The sequence below is a fragment of the Pygocentrus nattereri genome, chromosome 9 (assembly GCF_015220715.1).
Source record: "Pygocentrus nattereri isolate fPygNat1 chromosome 9, fPygNat1.pri, whole genome shotgun sequence".
NCBI classification, from domain to species: Eukaryota; Metazoa; Chordata; class Actinopteri; order Characiformes; family Serrasalmidae; genus Pygocentrus; species Pygocentrus nattereri.
The window spans coordinates 38,936,957-38,955,071 of record NC_051219.1 but is presented as its reverse complement, the minus strand read 5'-3'; the positions used below and the strand labels follow the sequence as shown (position 1 = coordinate 38,955,071).

Here is an 18,115-nt window from a genome sequence, read left to right as displayed (position 1 = left end):
ATGAACAGTGTGCTAGACTCACCTGCATGCTAAAGATACAGGCAATCCTGATGGCACAGCGGATTCCCTCCAGACACAGAGATGCCACCTCCTGGTCATCGCAGTCTTGCAGGCCAACACTGAATGCAGCCAAAAGGGGTGTCCAAGCCAACTGTGTTATACATAAAAAGGTAAACATTTTATTAATTTCACCTAAATCGAAAAGCAGTTCTCGTTTGTTCCACACTTTCGCTGTTGTACAACAAACACAGTTAATGTTTCTTCTCAGTGTCACATGTTAAAATGCAACTTTGATAACACTTTGCTTTCTTAATCCAATTAGCTTACATGATACTGCAATAGTTCTACAGTAAGGCTTGTGAGGCTGACAAGAATAAGGGATGATATATTCGTCCCTTTTCAGTGCACCTGCTGATGGCTGAGTCAAGGATCAACCTCACAATTTGAATGTGAGAGAATCTGTGTATTTGCGTAAACCTATGGCAACCGGGTGATGCGAGACGTATGGTTCACGAATGGTTATCGAAAAGAAGTGTGGGAGGTTTCAATTATAAGGTTGCATGAGACTATGCTATTAACAAATGGCTGCGTAGCTGAAGTAGAGGGCAGATACCTTGAACATGGGCCGGACATGCTCCAGGTGGGTGGCACTAAAGAAAGGGGCCTGAGCGTGGCTTACTGCCTCCATCAGAGCTTTAGCTGTCTTAGCCATCTGCTCCATCTCCATATTATACAGCAACCGCCTCTGCTTTTCATTGGCTACACCTGCCACCAGAACAGCACTTAAATCAGTTAGTGTCCAACACAACAATGCACTTTACACCCAAATGAACAGAAAAGTACGACACTGTTAAAGAGTACACAAAATTAATGTTAAAATTAAGGCTTTGAGCAAACTAACAATCAATTAAACAGACTCAAAAAGTACTTACTTTGCTTGCTGGACTTGGGGGTGATCGAGTACTCTTTACTCTCCTTCATGGCGATCTTCTTCCCTGCAATCTCGTCATAAATGGAAGAGAGATACTCCTCAGGCAAGTCCTTACTGTCATTGATGCCACGGTTCATCTTAATGTATTGCTCCTTTGTCATTTTGTTTTTCACCTGGTAAGAAAAAAATACTCAATGCAAATGCAAGAAATTTGGATCATGGATTACGATATTCTGTGCAAGGTCTTGATTTTGAGTTGCAGGGCAATCAGATGAATCAGAAGGAAGGTACTGAGGAACTGAACAGCAATCTTAAACAGCAAGGCTTTTTATCTTCTTTAAAAGTGCATCAGACTGACCTGGGGGCTGTGCAGGTCGGTGGTTAACATGATGATTGAATAGGCCAGAACGTAGGCCGTGTCAGCACTGGCAAACAATGTTTGCCTGAAAGCAAATAGCAAAAGGTCAGTGGACTGAAGGAGTTTACAGGAAGGAATTACTATACAATACTATACTACACAACTGATTTTTTTGGAAGTTCATGTATTAAACTATTCTAATATGATGCAAAAATTTTACTATATTATATGAAGTCAATAAGCATAATGTTTAACACTGACAAAAAAGTTAAAATAAATTTAGGATGCCTTGTATTTCAAAAAAGGACTGTCAGGAAAACTGCTGTAAATAAAAAGCTGCTGTATGTAATTTAATTAGGCATTAACTGCCTTCAAATAAGAAATAGTGAATTAAAGAACTAAAACACCTTATTAACATTACAATCTGCATTGCATATTTAAGTCATTATTGAACATAATAATTACACAACAGCTGATTTTAAACCTCTGAAGGGAAGTATATTTCACTCTCTCTCAAACCTCCTCAGGACTCACCCCTGATTGCACTCCAGATAGCGAGCCGCAAACTTCTCCATGAGCCGGTCAATTTTCTGTGCCTCTCCGGGCAACCTGAACCCCTCCAAGAAAGTGCGTAGTGCAGACACAAAGTCTTTGCCACAAAAGTCCAGCTGGTCAACATAGCAGTACATCACCTCTTTGTTGAACTTGGCATTCTCACCAAGGAATTCCCCAACCTGAGTCTGAGTAGAGGAAGCAGGAGAAGGGAATGAGACACTGCGAAGTTCAAGATGAGGGATATCAGAGAAAGAGGAACTGATTGCACCTACTGTGTCTAGTCTCTCCTCCTGATGCAGGAACTGAGCAATGTCCTCTGCAGAGGTTCCCAGCATGCCTTGTTCCTGCAAGTATTGCACTCCCCGCTTGGGTTTTTTATTAAATCTTTTGAGAACACAAGAGAAAACAATGTTAGCAGAGGCAAAAGTAAAAAGTGTAAAAGGGGAAAAAAAAAAAAAAAAAAAAAAAAAAAAAAAAAAAAAAAAAAAAAAAAACAGATGTATGCCGACTCACAGCTCAATGCCATGCTCAATAATTTCTTTTTGCTGCTTGATGACCTCATACTGTTCAGGGTGATCAGGCTGGTTGGACTGGACACTGGAGGAAACAGCAGAGTCCTGAGAGCTAACGCTATCCCGGCGAGAGGATACGTGTTCGGGAAGCTTCGTCTCTGCTCCATCGCTGTCAGCCTGATGCTCCTGACCTACAAATACAATGCAGTCCTTTATAACTACTATAATTGCTATTAGGGTAAGACATACACTTTGTACACTTGCAGTCCCTCTCACCTAGGTTGGTCTGTAGGTTAGGGTTAACATAGAGATCTTTGCTCCACTCCACCATGCATTTCAGAATGGACACCAGGCACTCCAGGCCTTTCTTACGCAAACTCAGCTCCTAAAAAAGTAAAACCAAACATCTTAATAGACCACAAGAAAAAGAATCAGCCATTAAATCGTCTGCATAGTCTAAAAAGTACAAGATGACAGGCTCTGAAAAGCAGTCAGTACTACAATTCACAAGTAAGAAAGCTGATATAAAGAGTGACAGAGTAGTTGAAAATAATACTTCATGTAAGCAAGATGATTCATTTATTCTGAACGTGTGTGTAGAACTACACAAAACTGGAGTGCACACCACAGAGATTGGATACCTGCAAGGGAGTCATGCCCAGCTCCTGTCCACTCCGACCCTGAGCAATTTTTGAAAGGTCATTCACTAGCCGCTCAAAAATATTTGCTGCATTCAGGTCACAATCATAGTTCACATAGATATCCACCACACACTGGGCATCTGAAAAAGAGAGGCAAAAGAAATTTAACTGATATATCACATTGTTCAGGTCAATCATCCATGAATAATATGTATTGTTGGAAAGTACAGACATATGATGGAAGAGCTAGCACCTGCACAGATGCGAGTCAGTGTCTGGATGACCATCCACTTGTGCTCAAAGGAGCTAGATGATGTTTCCAAAATGGTGAGAAAAATCTCTCTGAAGAACACCTGAAATGAAGCAATAAACATGAACTTTAGAGAAATTATGAAGTCAAAATATACCAAGTGTATAGTATAGGTAAGCTATCAGCTTTACAATTAACAAACTCAGTTGTAGACAGAGGATGTCCACCTTTAGTCTCTTTTTACCTCAATCTGCATCTTTAGGTGCACTTTAAAATGAGAGAGCAGGGTGAGGAAGATGGCCAGAGAGAGCTCAAACACTTCAGGAACAGAGGACACACCATTCTTAGAGAGTGCCACACACAGGTACTGCTTGATAGCATTCACAAACATCTCATGTGTTCGGAACACAGGGCCGGCTCCCTGAAGAACTGACAGTAGCAGCTGCAGGGAAACCACCTTAGAGCGAAGCTCATGAGACCTGAGACGAGAACAAAACCAGCACTACTTAAAACAACAACTCAGAGGTTTTCAGTTTATTGAGTTCAGTTATTGAGGAGGAATCATTTTGTATTCTGCTCATTAAATTCTTAAGTATGGGGTAGTAATGTTTATTAAAGCCACATCACAACATCTGAGATGTTATTCTCTACATTTACTGACAATTTCTGATCTTTGATGGGCCTTGGAGCTGAAATGCATTTCCTGTAAACCTGCAACCTGAGATCCAACTATACTCCAGGCCGGCTATGTCATGTTCTGAAGTTGTAGAACAATTTGTAATAGCACAAGTTCCATCATGCAAACTAAGCTGCAGTATAATTATGCACATACAGCTGAAATGGCACTATTACCAAAAGCAAGACAACAATCTAGCAAACAATGAATTTATGCCTGAATATCAGAACTTCTCTAACTACTTCATAGTTCACACAAGATCTTTACTGTCCTTCCCTACACCGCTTCTAAAATTATATAATGCAGTTATACTACTCAAACCTTCCTGAAGCACTGTAATATTATAAAGTGTTGGACTGTGGCTTTAAGTATCTATAAGTGACAAAGAAGCAGGATTAAAGTCTCACTTGGGGTCTGGTGGGCCATCAGCCAGGGGCTTCATAGAGAGTTTACAGAGGGAACGGAACACCAGGAAGGCATCTTTCTGCAGGATGTGGGAGAAGCGGGCAGCTGTCTGAATGTTCTGCATCGCCTCCGCATCCTGCACGCAGTTGGAGACCACAAACATGACTGTCTAATTATGAGTCTTCAATATCTTCACAAGCGCCACATTACAAGTGTTTATAAAAAAATGTCTTTACCCGTCACTGATAACTTAAGGAAATGTAAGAAAAATACATTTAATGATCAACTATTTTATTTCCTTCATTATTAACAGATAATACTTATTTATTGTCTACTTCAAAGAAAGGATTTCCTCAAAATCAGCGTAACACTGCACTGATTTCACAAGAACTTTTTATATGTTGTTCTATGTAGTTATTAATAAAAATGTTTTTATTATCAAAAACTAAAAACACTTAAAAACAAATCTTTGATGAATCAACAACACACTGGCACTTGTTCTTCAATTATCATGCTGACGGAATTCAAAATGCTATGATCAGTAACAGGCACACTTTGTGAAAAGCAAGATAACATCATGTGACCTTGGCTAATCAGAAAACTAAAACAAAAAAAGAAAAACACTTTAGTAACAGCACTTATATACTAAGGGTAAATTTTGGCAAGGTGGAAATCAGGGGTGGCGCTTACCTTTTTAAGGTCTCTGTATAGCATTCTCAAACATGGTATGTGCTATTGTTTACTGTATTAAAAACAACTGGTAATAAAAGGATATGTTTTGTGATACTTCCTAGTCTATTTGTGTGTTTGACTTAATTAGTTATTCTGTCCTATAGTTCTTACGTTTTTTCACTCCCCAAGGGGTCTGTCTGGGCTTGTAAAGATTCGAGCCTCAGCCTGGCTCACTGCATAGCTGTTATTGGATTTCTTTCCTCTATATTTTAATTAAGCTGTAAAATGTGCAGTTGTAACCTTTTCAATTTAATGTAAAGATCACACAAACAAAACGTGCAACAATGTTGATTTGCATGTATTAAAAAAAAAAAAAAAAAAAAAAAAAAAAAAAAAAAAAGACACCAATGGATGATCAGAAAAGGTTTAGACAGCTTGATGCCATTATTAAAGTCCATCACCTCTTATTCCACATCAACCTGCTCTTCTACTCTAATGTCCTGCTAAAAGAAAGATTATCTCTACACTTTTTATATATTTTGAAAGATAAACACTCACAAAGCAAAACTCTTCTCCCATATAACAGAACAAAAAAACAATTTAAATAAAAAAGATAACAGATTGCATCTGAGTAATTTTGGTAGTGTCCTGATGAACATCATTAGTGGTCTGCAACTTGAACAAGGGTGACAAAATATCAAGTTAATATTTTCACTGAAGATATTTTTCATTAGTGTTACAGTGTTTATGTTGTAGATTTGCTCCTTTTTTTGGTTAACAGAAAGTCAAGCGTAAATGATGAATGTCAGCAGCGTCATTGTCATGCTCGTGGCAGTATGCCTTAGCTTAGGTTGCCTTATGGTTTAGTTTATAGTTTTCTGGTGTGGTTTTCTTTGTTTTTGTAATGTACATCTCTCAGCTGACCGATTATATTTGATACTTTAAAGGTAAGTGTTGCACTGGTTGTTGGGTTTATGCTAACCTATGTTCCTTGTTAACATACATGTAATCTTGCTATTGTTTTGTACCACTGTCTGGTGGTGGATCTTAGTATAACTGCATCACTGTCTGTCAGCAATAACATAGCAAGGTTATAACCTCATATCATGCCATAGCAGGACACAGCGCAGTTGAGAAACGCACTGTCTAGTAACTTACCATTGTCTTCATGGAACCAGCACAGGCCTATACGGTTCCCCCAGGATGGCACGAATAAATGACTATCATATTTCATATTGTAACAAATATTCAACACGAGACAGTTTGTTTCTAGAATAATTTAAATAACCTATTTCAGTATTATATGCCGCAACCAAAGCTTCGCAGCTCAGTCAGAATGTTTAAAATGTTCTTCAAAAACAATAAATAAAAAAAAAAAGAAACGTGTTTATAATGATCACACACCCAATACAGTAGTTATGGTAACATTGTGATGCTATCCACCCCTCAGTCTTTAACCTATTCGTCCAGGCCTGTGCACAATTTAGATAAGACTGTGCTACCCTGCCTTTGTGCAGGGTGAACTAAATTTTATTTTTCAACTGCAATTTTGGTTTCCAACGATTGTGAAGACAAGATAATTGATAAAATGATCATTATGCCACATTCTGTGTTGCAATTATGCTCTTGTTCCCCTCCCTAAAAGCTTAAAATTCACTCCTAGCCAAGCTGTGGCATGTTTAGTCCAGCTCATGCTAAGATGACAGAAAGAGAACCTTTGGTGAACAGGAAAGGTAACATCAATTTAGCTGTCTGGAGATGTCTGATGAGAAACAACAGCAAAAGCTGTGCAAGATTTGTTACATGATATGTGCTGTATATCAAATACAGTTAAGATTACAAGCTATAAAATCTTCCATTTTACCATAAATGGCAGTTTCACTCAGGTACCTGAGGAGAATGTGAATAAGAAACTAACATCTGCCTTGTGTATCTTTTGTACCTTAGGTGGTTGCTTAGCCAAACTGTTTGAGATAGCAAGTGGAGAAAACGAGTTTTAGCTGGATCAAACGACATGAACTCGCACTCATTTCCTGTTTGGGAACACTGTTTCCCCAGACAGTAGTTACAGGCAGCAGTAGACAGTGGTGGACTGAACAGTCACAGTGTGCCCATGATGCACAAGAATCAAATATCTGTCCTAAATCCTCAACTACGGCAATTTACTTGTGAGGACTCACTCAAAAGTCATAATTACTGGAGTCGAGAGAAAACGGCAGTCGCATCAGCTACTAAGTCACTCCAACAGGGGTGCTTACAGCTTCTAATAACTAACCCGGCGTAAAGTCTGCCTCTATTCCGGTTGTGCATTCTGCAGTTAGCTGGGAGTGACCGAGCTACATTAGAAAAGTAACCATTTTAGACAGAAGGTAAGACCCACGCTTTATATACAAAAACAAAACATCTGACTGTATGTCTGATTGAGATGTAATCTTATAGTCCACATAGTTTTGTCTACTTTTGTTATCATACTTCATAATAAGTCTTTGCAAAATGAACATGATGTACTTTTATTTATTTTTTATGTCTCCTAAATAAATTAACTGAAATTTATCAAAAATGTCTCCTATCAATGCATGCAAAACAGTAATAAGTAACATATCATGAGTATTTTTTTTGCACCTCTAGACTGCACCACAAGGCAATACAACCAATTTGTTTATTCATCTGAAATTCAATCTGTTAATAACAATTTTTTAAGTCCAATAAATGCATGATGTTTTCAAAATCAATGAGTAATTAATCTTGATCTCAATACTGACCAAAATAATTGTGATTATGATTGAGCAGACCTAGTTCTGCCTACTTAATGTTACAGTAAAGCAGTTACATTTTTAGTACATATATAACATGATATTCAGGACTAATGGGCTTTGTTTATTGGCCTACTTTTTCAAAATTATAGTGATTTTATTGGCTTATGATCACATTTAATTGATTGATTTAATTGGCCATTAGTATCATGAATACACTAGGATTCCAGCTGAATGTTCTATTCTCTTGGTTTTGAACTGCAGACATTTAGACCACTTCATTACCTTCTGAAAAGCCACCTCACTGCTGTTCACTCACTGGTTGACAGTGGAGTGAACAGAGTGCAGAAATAACACACAAAAAAAAAAAAAACATGCCAATTGGATTGGGCTACTTCTAGCCGATATCTAACCCGTAAATATATGCCTGGACATCCCAAAACTGAATATATAATAAAAAGAAAAAACATTGTTAGACATTATATGACCTGTAATATTTTTTATTTATTATAAAATGTTATAATGCTTTTTATAGATCTGTGGGGAAAACCTGGGAATTGTTCAAACAGAAACAATTAAATAAAAAAAAAATTCTGGTATTTTAAACATACCATAATATCTGTGGAGGACACTGAGGCTCGGTCATCCACAACCCCATTCATGTGCTGAGTATCTGCCCTGACTACTGGGGGTGCTACTTTGGACTCTGAGTCAGAATTCTGGTCCAGTCCTGTCAAATTAGAAACAGTACAGCTAAATTTCATATCATTACACATATTTGTGACCTTAGTTTTCAGCCAAAGATTTACACATTACAATCCATTATGTCTGCATGCAAGTTAAAAAATTTATTTTCTTCATGTGTTCTGGAGTGTCTCTCACCTCCCTCTACAGAGCTCTCTCCCAGGCCACTGTCTGGCTCCTCCTGAATCTCTGAGGCCTGCTCTGCCTCAGCCTCCAGATGGCTATCCTCTCCATCAGGTTCCCTGTCTTCTGGTGGCTTCAGAACAGTGGTATCTGATTCTGGATCTTTAAAAACAGAGTATATTGCTAATATTAGGACAGAATTTTCCACATGAGTAATAACTGATAAGACTAACCACTAAATGTTTTTGCAAACGATACGCTTTTACATGAATCCAATATCTTCATCTCCCAAAGAATGTAAATGATCTTTGCACTTCAATAACCATGTCATTTACTGTACCACCAGTTACTGTACATTTCACAAGGCTCAAATAAGAAAGACGATACAGAGCTTCTTACCTGGTTGTGAGGTTTCCGTTACATTTGGTTCTTGTGTTGCCACTCCATCTTCTGTCTTTGGCCCCTCTGGCTCTCTGTGCCTGGATGAGGTGTTTTGAGGAATAGGGGATGTGGAGGAAGCTTCTGTAGGGCTAGAAGATGGTAACGGTGGACCATTCTGCTCTGACTGGGCACGGCCAGGCTGTGGGGATCCAGATACTTGGTTTGGGGTAGGGGAAGGGTTTTGGGGGACAGGTGAGGGATTTCTGGGTGTTGTGACAGGATTCGGGACCTGCAGACGCTGCCTCTCCTTCTCTGCCTCCTGAGCCTCCAGAGCCTAGAAACAAAACTTTTCTTCAGACACTTGAGTGGATATATAACCCAGAATGCCAAAGACATAAAAAAGCCAATCAAAGCATCCACCTCCCAGCTAAGGGAATAGCTGGAGTTCATACTGACCGCCTGGTTCTCCATGCGTGTAAAGATGACATTCAGCATCTGAGTCAGGGTGGCCTTGGCTGTGGTCTGGTTGATCAGGTTGCGGCTGGCCAGGTAGATGTTGTAGCAAGTACGCACGGTAAGCAGAATCGTGCCCTCATGGATCTCTATGTGGGGAGATGTCACTGCAGTCAGAAGAGCCTGAGAAAGCAAAAAACAGTCATTATGAAACCAAAAACACTTTAGAGGATACAGATGTGTGTTTCAGTAGGCTGATTAAATCGACACTGATTTAAAGGGACCATGTATCACATTTATCTTGTACCAAAATACTTAATGATGCATTTACATGGCCATTTTTTCAACCTACATTTATCCCTTAGTATTAAACAGGCTGCCTCTAACCATGATGAATGCAAATGGCCACAGTTCTGAGGCTGCGCTGCATTTCCTCATTCAAAAGCAAATCGGATTGACATGCTCATTTTATTTTATAAATTCAGCATGAATGGGAAGAGCTAGACTGTAAATACATCAGTTTAAGTGACATCGCAAGAAGCCTGAAATCATAGTAAGTCGTTCTTGCGGCTTAGCTGTGATATGCAGACAGCATGGGCTAGGCAATGAATGATATGTTTTGAAACTTCAACAATATTTAAACACCACAATTAGTTTTCCCATGATATACACCTTTTAAATACATTGTGAAATATCCCAAGACAAAAAAAAAAAAAATCCCAAAATCCAAATTCATGGCTGGAAAGGAAAAAAAAAAATACACAACTGAAAATGTTCAGTACAAAATCTCATTAGGAAATAAACACAAAAACACTGCATGAGTGTCCAGTAAAACTGGTTAATATGATCTCTGCGTCAGTGTTTACTTATGAAGAAGAACAATACACACTCCTTTTAACTCCATTTGACTCTTTACTTTGTAAATACATCACTGGCAGACATTGGCTGCCTCTACAGTGTCCATCCGGCAAGCCATCAACAAAACATAAAATTGAGAGTTCTCTCACCTTGATGATCTGTAGCTGCACGCCCTCATCTGTCTGTGGGCCCTGAAAGCAGTTGCAAATTGTCTCCACCAGTCGGTCAATCAGCCGTTTCCCTGGTGCCCCGCTGTCCGGTGCGTTCCCCGTGATGTGGCCATAAGCAATGAGTTTCTGTGGTGCACAACGTAAAGGTTTATGATACGCATGGCTATAAATACTGCACAGTATGACCAGTCTGTGACATGAGATATTACTGATTTAGCTGTGTAAATATACGATACCTGTAAGCAGTCCAGAGATGTACTGACGATACGTGGACATTTTGACTGGCATGCCAGCTCAAAGGGCAGGACATACTTGTCTGCTTCAATGTAATTGGCTTTTGGTGGAACTACAGTGCCATCCCTGGTAGAATCAGATATTAAAAGAACACTATAAAATATTAAACCAATACAGTGAAACACAACTTAATGCTTACATTCAGTGAAGAGCTTGTTTATTATTTTTCCAATCTGAGCTACAGCTGAACAAACTGTCCCCAGGCCAGCACCCAAAGCTAATGCATATTTAGCTGTTACTCAATCACTATATCTGTGCACTAAAACGGCAACCTAAGCTCCAGTAAACATTTTCAGACAAATGCTTCACCAGTGAATATATTCAGGAAAAAGTAGGGGGGAAAAAATAACACTCACTTTTGCTTTTCCAGCTCAAGTTTAATCTCCTCTGAAAAACAGTGTGGGAGGGGAAAAAAGAGAAATTAGAAATGCATGACACTCCTCACTTTTCCATGGCTGTATCCTTTAGGTTTGTTCTTCAGTTGACCCTGCCCCACCAGCAAACATTCAAGCACATAGCAAGATTAGAAGAGCACACAACAAATTGGACTACAGTTACTTGCTCCTACATTTAAGTCTATTGTTGTGTTTTTCCATGTGGATTTACAATAACATCACACTGACTAATCTAAAACACTTAAAGCTATTTGCAGTACAATAACAATACCAAGAAAAACAACTTAAACTACAGAATACAAAAATGGAAAAACACAGGACAGTATGATGACCACATAAGAAAACACCACTGTGGGAATTATGGGCCAATGCTAACACCCAATATTTTTAATCCCTGCAAACACCAATACATAAACATTTGGACTAAATCCACCAGAAGAAGCATTACAGAAGGGAGAGAAAAGAAAAAACCAACACCACTTCTGTAGGGTTATAAATACAATACAATGAATAAAATGCAGACATTTATGCAGTAGCACCTACACATTCTGGTCTTTTAGAGGTTAATAAATACATCACCAAACACTGGCTGAAAATATCAGTCAAATCTAAACAAGCGGATTAGTTTTTAAGCCAATATCTGCTGATTATGGATATAATTCCAATATCACTGTGTACCCCTAAGAAAAACGTGTCACTTTGCAATGAGGCTATGAAGTTGCTTGCTCAGCTTAAAGCAGGAAAACGGACAAACAGCAGAAAAAGCAGCACATAGGGGAACTGCAGCTTCTGAAGATTTAGGGGGAGGACGGGGGAGCCACATCCTACCCACCCTTACCAATACTTCATTCATTCATTCATTCATTTGCACATTCAAGAAAAGGCTTTTAAAATCATGGTGTCTGCAGGGATCAATACTTCTAAAGGTTCATTTAACTGCTATTTTTAATAATATGTAAGACCACATTTTCACATACATTTCCAAAGTAACTCACAACCATCACTCAGTTTAACGTCACTCAGCTAGTTTAACACAGAAAGATTATACAAGTTTAATGCAGGCAACATCAATTTAACGGCCCCTGCTTATATTGCTTATAGCGAGAAATGACGCTGGAAAATTTACTGATTGTAGTAGCACTAGAGAGGAGTGTCTGATGTGTGAGTGGGGTATTTTTAGACATAAACAGAAAAAAAAATTACAATGGGCAGCACAAACTGGGCCTCCCTGTTAATTGAGGGCAGTCCAAAACGTTCTCATGTTCTTCCTCAACTCTCTGCATCTGAAATTTAAACGCCACAAGCACTGTATGTCTCTTGAGCTGATAGTAGGACACACAGTTCCAGTCTGGGAGACCAACAGCACTGCATAGATTTGTGTTTGCATCTCATGCACCTTGTTCAATTCACCAGAGAGTCATCAAGCTGTTTCTAAGCTAAACGCACAACGACAACTAACGCAAATTCTGCTCTTTCTCAAGTTGAAACACTGCACCCCAAGTTCATTTTCACACTCATTTTCAGATAGTCATCTACATGCAACAGGATGCTTAAGCAATATCAAATTTCACAAGAAAGAACAATTTCAGAACAAACCTTGTGTACGTTGTACCGGCCGATTTTCTATTAACTTTACTGATCAGTGTGAAAAGGACACATGTCGTGCTTGCGAAGAAAATCTCAAATTAGATCATTTGAAATTAGTCTGCATTCTTCAACATATAGTTACACACAATTCATTACAACTTTACGATCATCCTAACTACAAGACTAAGGGTTAGTCCAGGTAACGTTCACAAACCTTCTCAGAGGAGCAGTGTGGATCACTCCTGCTCTTTGAGAATACCAGCCTTGGACCTACATTTTCCTATCTACGAAGAACCTCCATTCAGGATGTTGTGCAGTCCAGGACTAGGCTTGATCTCTGACTGACAGTGGTCAAAGGAGCACTCACTCTCAATGCCAACATCCATCACTGATCAAACCAGTTTGACGTTAGATTGGTTTTCACTGTTTCAACACACAGTACAGCAGAATTTACTTTACACAGCATAATAATGCGTGCTTGGCTTTAATGTCAATGTATGGGGAGAAAAAGTAATAGAGATCAATGAACTACGCCTCTTTGCCAGGGCAGATTCAGAATTTTCATAGCAAATTCGGCATCTACTAAATTAATAACCACAAATACTTTCTCAGTTTTAGATTTGAAATTGTGTCTGTCATTAGGATAACTTTGTATGTATAACTATGAAAAAGAAGCATACACTGTTAGAAATACACATACTTTGCAGGTAAATGATTCATTCATCAATGTACAAACAATGTAAGTGTACCCTTACATGTCTTACACACCCTTACAAGTCCTGGAGGCGATGCAGGGAGTGTGTGGAGTCAGTACAACTTAGAAAATGTCATTTCAATGGACTGTGGTACAATTATGTTCCCTGACTAAAGGTACTGGGATGTACCCCTGAGGGTACCATCACAGTGACAAGAGGGGTTGCCAGGTGCAACAGTGCTGTATCTTTTTTTTTTTCTGACAGTGCATCATGGCATCCAGCAATACATCAGAGTCCAATAGACGGTATTAAAAAATCTCTAAGGTCCTTTTAAAGTTAGCTTGCTACTTTAGCTTTCTCCCAAGCATACCAGTGTATCTCTTTAATGGTCTACGGTGGTACTTGGCATTCTGATGAGAGTCTTGGGAATGAAAACATGTATTTTTCTGTGAATTGAGGACCATTCTTGCTATCTCTCATTTCGTATGAGTCTAACAACTTTAAAGTGGTCAGATTAAATAGTAGTGAACTGTGTATCACTTCCTAGAATGGACAGATTATTTCAGAACTGTTGTGTAAACCTTTCTGTCTTATAATCTGCCTTATACTTAGGTCACATCTCATATCTGTAGCCTATTTCTACAATTTTCCATCAAAGCAAAGTCACCATGGAAGAGGTGGACTGTGTGTATGAACTAAGTCTAATGCTGTGGATCAGGGAAGCGGCTGTGCAAACAGATCTGCTGTGGCAATGAAACTCACTCGCTGACATACTGAACCAACAAGGAGAGCAAGCCCGTCAGTCTGTCAGCCTGGAGTCGGTTAATTTAGCATATCAAACCTCTGCATGCAGATGAATCTATTGAAACAGATGCACCCTAGAAGCGGTCTGACCCTGTGGGGATGTGCTGGACTTTGGGTTTGTTTTGCTCTGAAGCAGTGGAAATTCCAGAACAATGATTAGAGCGCTTGGAAAATTGCACCAGGAAATAGGATCCTTCCACCTCTACAGGTTTTCGTAAAGTTCATAAATAAATAACGCAGCATTCTGAGGTGAAAGTGTCTGAAGGACTTTGAGTTCCCAATACACACCAAGGCAAACTCACAAAGCCCTCATTCAACTGGACTTTGAAGCCAGCACCCAGGACTTACTGACCAATAGTATCCTGACAAAGCGTCATGCCATCACTTACAGTCATCTACACATATAAATGATCCGTTTTCTAATAGTGTTAAAGTATGTCGGCTTCTTCTGGTGTAAACACTTCAAGGCTGCCTTCTTCAATTCAATCAGGGGTCAATATCGCGGACTTTAATCGATCAATGAATGACAACACGTAACTAGGACCAAGCTAAACCGGCTACACACCCCAAACCAGAACTTAAAATAACGTCAACTAGATTCCGAGATAACGTTCACCCCAGCTGGACAACTCGCTACCATAACTAAGCAAAATCGAGCTAATTGCCTCATCTGCGGAACCTAACGGTGCTAACAACTTTAGCTACGTATTCTTACACGATTGGTCCAAAAGCTGAGAGCCTTCAGTGTTAATATTAATGTGCAACTATACGCGATAATCCGTATCGTTTACTAATAAAACAGTTATTAGGTCAGGAAACCGCGGCTGTCAGCACGCTGAAGCGAAGACGACCAAATTAAACGACCAACAACAGCTTTAGTTTGACGTTAGCCTGCCGGCTAATGCGGCTAGCAGAGCAGCAAGCTGTTAACGTACACCGCGTCAGGGCCAGAGCTCGCTAGCTTGGAGCTAACTGAACAACAGCGTTCAAAAGGAGAAACACTCGGCAGCTACAGGGAGTTAAAGACACATTCGGGCTTCGGAGAGTGAACGGGAGGGTGTGCTCGGATAAGAGAAACACAGAAGCTCACCCAGCGCCACCTGACAAGCCTTGCGCAGCTGGCTGTGCTGGCTGCGCTTCAGCTCCTTGTCCGACAGGATCCTCTCCAGCGCCCGAGACAGAAACATGCTCTTGGTTCTGCTGCTCTCTGTCTTCGTATGCTGTCGGTGTGGCTCGGGGAGTTGCTGCTCTTTCATGTCGCGGTCCTCCAAGCGTTATCCGTTCAGGCCGTCATCGTCGGCCCGGCCCAGGCCCTGCTGTTCGCTCGCAGGTGTGTTTAAACCCGAACGCTGTCCGTGCAGTCGGGCCCGATGGACGCCGCTCAGTTCAGCGCTCGGTCGCCCATGTTGGTGACGCGTGGCGTCACGTGACGATCTTGTGTGTTGAACTGACGTGTGAAAAACTTTGGATTTAAAGGGGAACCCCACCGAGTTTTTCAAAATCTCTGTATAATTCGGCGGTTAAGATACACAAACCCATTCAGACTGGTTCGGTGTAAAATTGTTCATTTGGAAACTTCCGACTTGGATTTCTATAAGCTACAGTCATGGTGATAGGAACCAGGAGTCCCCAAATTTACAATGCAAATATAGCCATTTTATTTGCTATCCAAAACCAGCATGTGTCTTCTGAATTTATTTAAATAGCCCAGCGCTGTTTCCTTTCACCGTCTTCCCCAACCAGCTACCTGGTTAGGTACCCAGTACCCTCTTCTTCCGGGCTATGTCCTCTAAACTGCCCGCCTTTGAAATTGTTGACGCACCACTCAGTTTCTTCCAGCTTGGTAGCAACGTCCCACTTCTGGTACCAATGTTGCATCAGCATAAAAGAAACCTATTCAGGTTGGTTTGGTGTAAAATTGTTCATTTGAGAAACTTCAGACTAAGATTTCTATACAGTGCTGGTGAAGTTTACAATGCAAATATAGCCATTTTATTTACTATCCAAAACCAGCATGTGTCTTCTGAATTTATTTAAATAATGTTAATGATGGTGAAATGAGGGTGAATTTGAAAAAAGACTATTTTGCCCCAAAGAAAATACACGTCATGTATCACTCCACCATGAATGAATTCAAATAAATTGATTAACATTTGTTTTAGAATAACATTTTATCACAAAACTACTGTAAAACTGTCTTAAACATCAGGCAGTGCATACATAATCATTTCAAGGTTCCCCTTTAATAGCCAATATTCCAGTGATAACCTGATTAAAAGGTATATTATTAATATAGTATAATGTAGTTTAATATGCAAACAATAGTGTATATACAATATAGTGAATTGCCACACATTGTATTATTAATTTTTTATATTTAAACTATACTACTGTAACTATTACTGAATAAAAGACTCAGATTAGTTTCTATTGTTTATTTAATTAAGTTTTATCTACCTGATCACTACACTATAATGGTGACTCTATAATCAATACCATAGCAGTCTCTTAGTAGAAAAGGCTGCTTTTGCTTTTTAGATTTTCTTTCGCTGATGAACATCTACAGTACTTACTAACAGCATTTTTGCCTGTTTCATCTCACCATAACTAAACATTACATTGTAATATAATTATTATAAATATATATTAGAAATATATATTTTTAGTTGTGTACATTCAATTAGGTGAACACATCCCCCCAAAGAAACATTTGAAATGTTCCACGGGTCAACAGGAATCTGCATTATCAAAATTCACATCAGCGTATGAGAAGAAGATAAGTAATTAAAAAGCAAGTTCTCATATTTTTACCACTTTTTTCAATGATATTGTAGCACCTGCATAGAAGATGCAGAAAGCTTTACGCAAATGGACAAATTCACTTTTACTTTCAACAAACACTGTGACACACCGAAAGAAATGGCCAGCCCAGCGCCATTTCCTTTCACCATCTTTCACCTGGTTAGGGTAGGTTTAGCACCCGGTACCCCCGTCCTCCAGGCTATGTCCTCTCCACTGACCGCCTTTGAATTTGTTGATGCACCACTCAATTTCTTCCAGTCTGGTAGGCACGTCCCACTTCTGACACCAGCGTTGCATCAGCATAAAAGAAGACATCAAAAACATTGCACATACAAGCAAACCCTCTTTTATTTTTAACCAGCACTTCAGCAGGCAGCAAGAAATGCCCTGCCCAGTGGTATCCGAACACAAAACACAAAGAAAGGGATAACACGGGAGGGCTGTTTTCACCAATAGTTAATTGCAAAGCTCACTCTCTTTGGACACAATTTACATCAACAACACCCTTAGACAGATAAAAGATGAAAGTCATTTATTCACTTAAAATGCAAAAAAAAAATAAGTAGAATAATTTAGTAGAATCTTATTGATGCCCTCATGGATGCTGGTTAATCACACTTTGTGTATTTGCTAATTCAATGCTAAACAAGGAGTACCTGAGTGAGCTCCTCTCCCACTATGAACCATCACGCCTACTTAGATCACAAGGTGCTGGCTTACTACTGGTACCTAGAATTAATAAAGCTACATCAGGGGGGAGAGCTTTCTCATACAAAGCCCCCCAGCTCTGGAATAATCTTCTTGCTAATGTTCGGGAATCAGACACAGCCCCAATCTTTAAGTCTAGGCTAAAAACTTATTTGTACAGTCAAGCATTTGGTGACTAGTCTTCCCTGTCAGGTCTAGACCTGCTGGAGTCTACACTGCTCTGTTTTACTGTAATCTGTGGTCAGCCACTCTTTACAGTACTAACTCTGTTTTTTCTTCTCCTTTCTCTGCCGAGCTGATCAGCTGCCCATCCTGTGCGCCTGATGCTGTTGCCTCTACTGCCTTGAT

At 39.6% G+C, this 18,115-nt stretch overlaps 1 protein-coding gene across 1 annotated transcript in view; it reads right to left on the bottom strand.

Moving 5' to 3' along the window:
• Positions 1 to 15,678, bottom strand: part of arfgef2 (ADP-ribosylation factor guanine nucleotide-exchange factor 2 (brefeldin A-inhibited)) — a 32,057-nt gene extending 16,379 nt beyond the window's left edge. Inside the window, exons 1-20 of the mRNA XM_037541193.1 lie at positions 15,348 to 15,678; positions 11,133 to 11,163; positions 10,719 to 10,842; positions 10,462 to 10,608; positions 9,458 to 9,637; positions 9,020 to 9,335; positions 8,636 to 8,782; positions 8,365 to 8,483; positions 4,331 to 4,464; positions 3,492 to 3,726; positions 3,251 to 3,350; positions 2,998 to 3,137; positions 2,633 to 2,741; positions 2,358 to 2,547; positions 2,117 to 2,228; positions 1,824 to 2,029; positions 1,290 to 1,374; positions 933 to 1,104; positions 614 to 765; positions 23 to 151 (exon numbers count right to left, since the gene is read on the bottom strand). Of these exons, the coding sequence (XP_037397090.1) occupies positions 23 to 151; positions 614 to 765; positions 933 to 1,104; positions 1,290 to 1,374; positions 1,824 to 2,029; positions 2,117 to 2,228; positions 2,358 to 2,547; positions 2,633 to 2,741; positions 2,998 to 3,137; positions 3,251 to 3,350; positions 3,492 to 3,726; positions 4,331 to 4,464; positions 8,365 to 8,483; positions 8,636 to 8,782; positions 9,020 to 9,335; positions 9,458 to 9,637; positions 10,462 to 10,608; positions 10,719 to 10,842; positions 11,133 to 11,163; positions 15,348 to 15,513 (2,994 nt within the window). The 5' untranslated portion in view covers positions 15,514 to 15,678. The remainder of the gene's footprint in view (positions 1 to 22; positions 152 to 613; positions 766 to 932; positions 1,105 to 1,289; positions 1,375 to 1,823; positions 2,030 to 2,116; positions 2,229 to 2,357; positions 2,548 to 2,632; positions 2,742 to 2,997; positions 3,138 to 3,250; positions 3,351 to 3,491; positions 3,727 to 4,330; positions 4,465 to 8,364; positions 8,484 to 8,635; positions 8,783 to 9,019; positions 9,336 to 9,457; positions 9,638 to 10,461; positions 10,609 to 10,718; positions 10,843 to 11,132; positions 11,164 to 15,347) is intronic.
• Between the last annotated feature and the right edge of the window lie 2,437 nt (positions 15,679 to 18,115).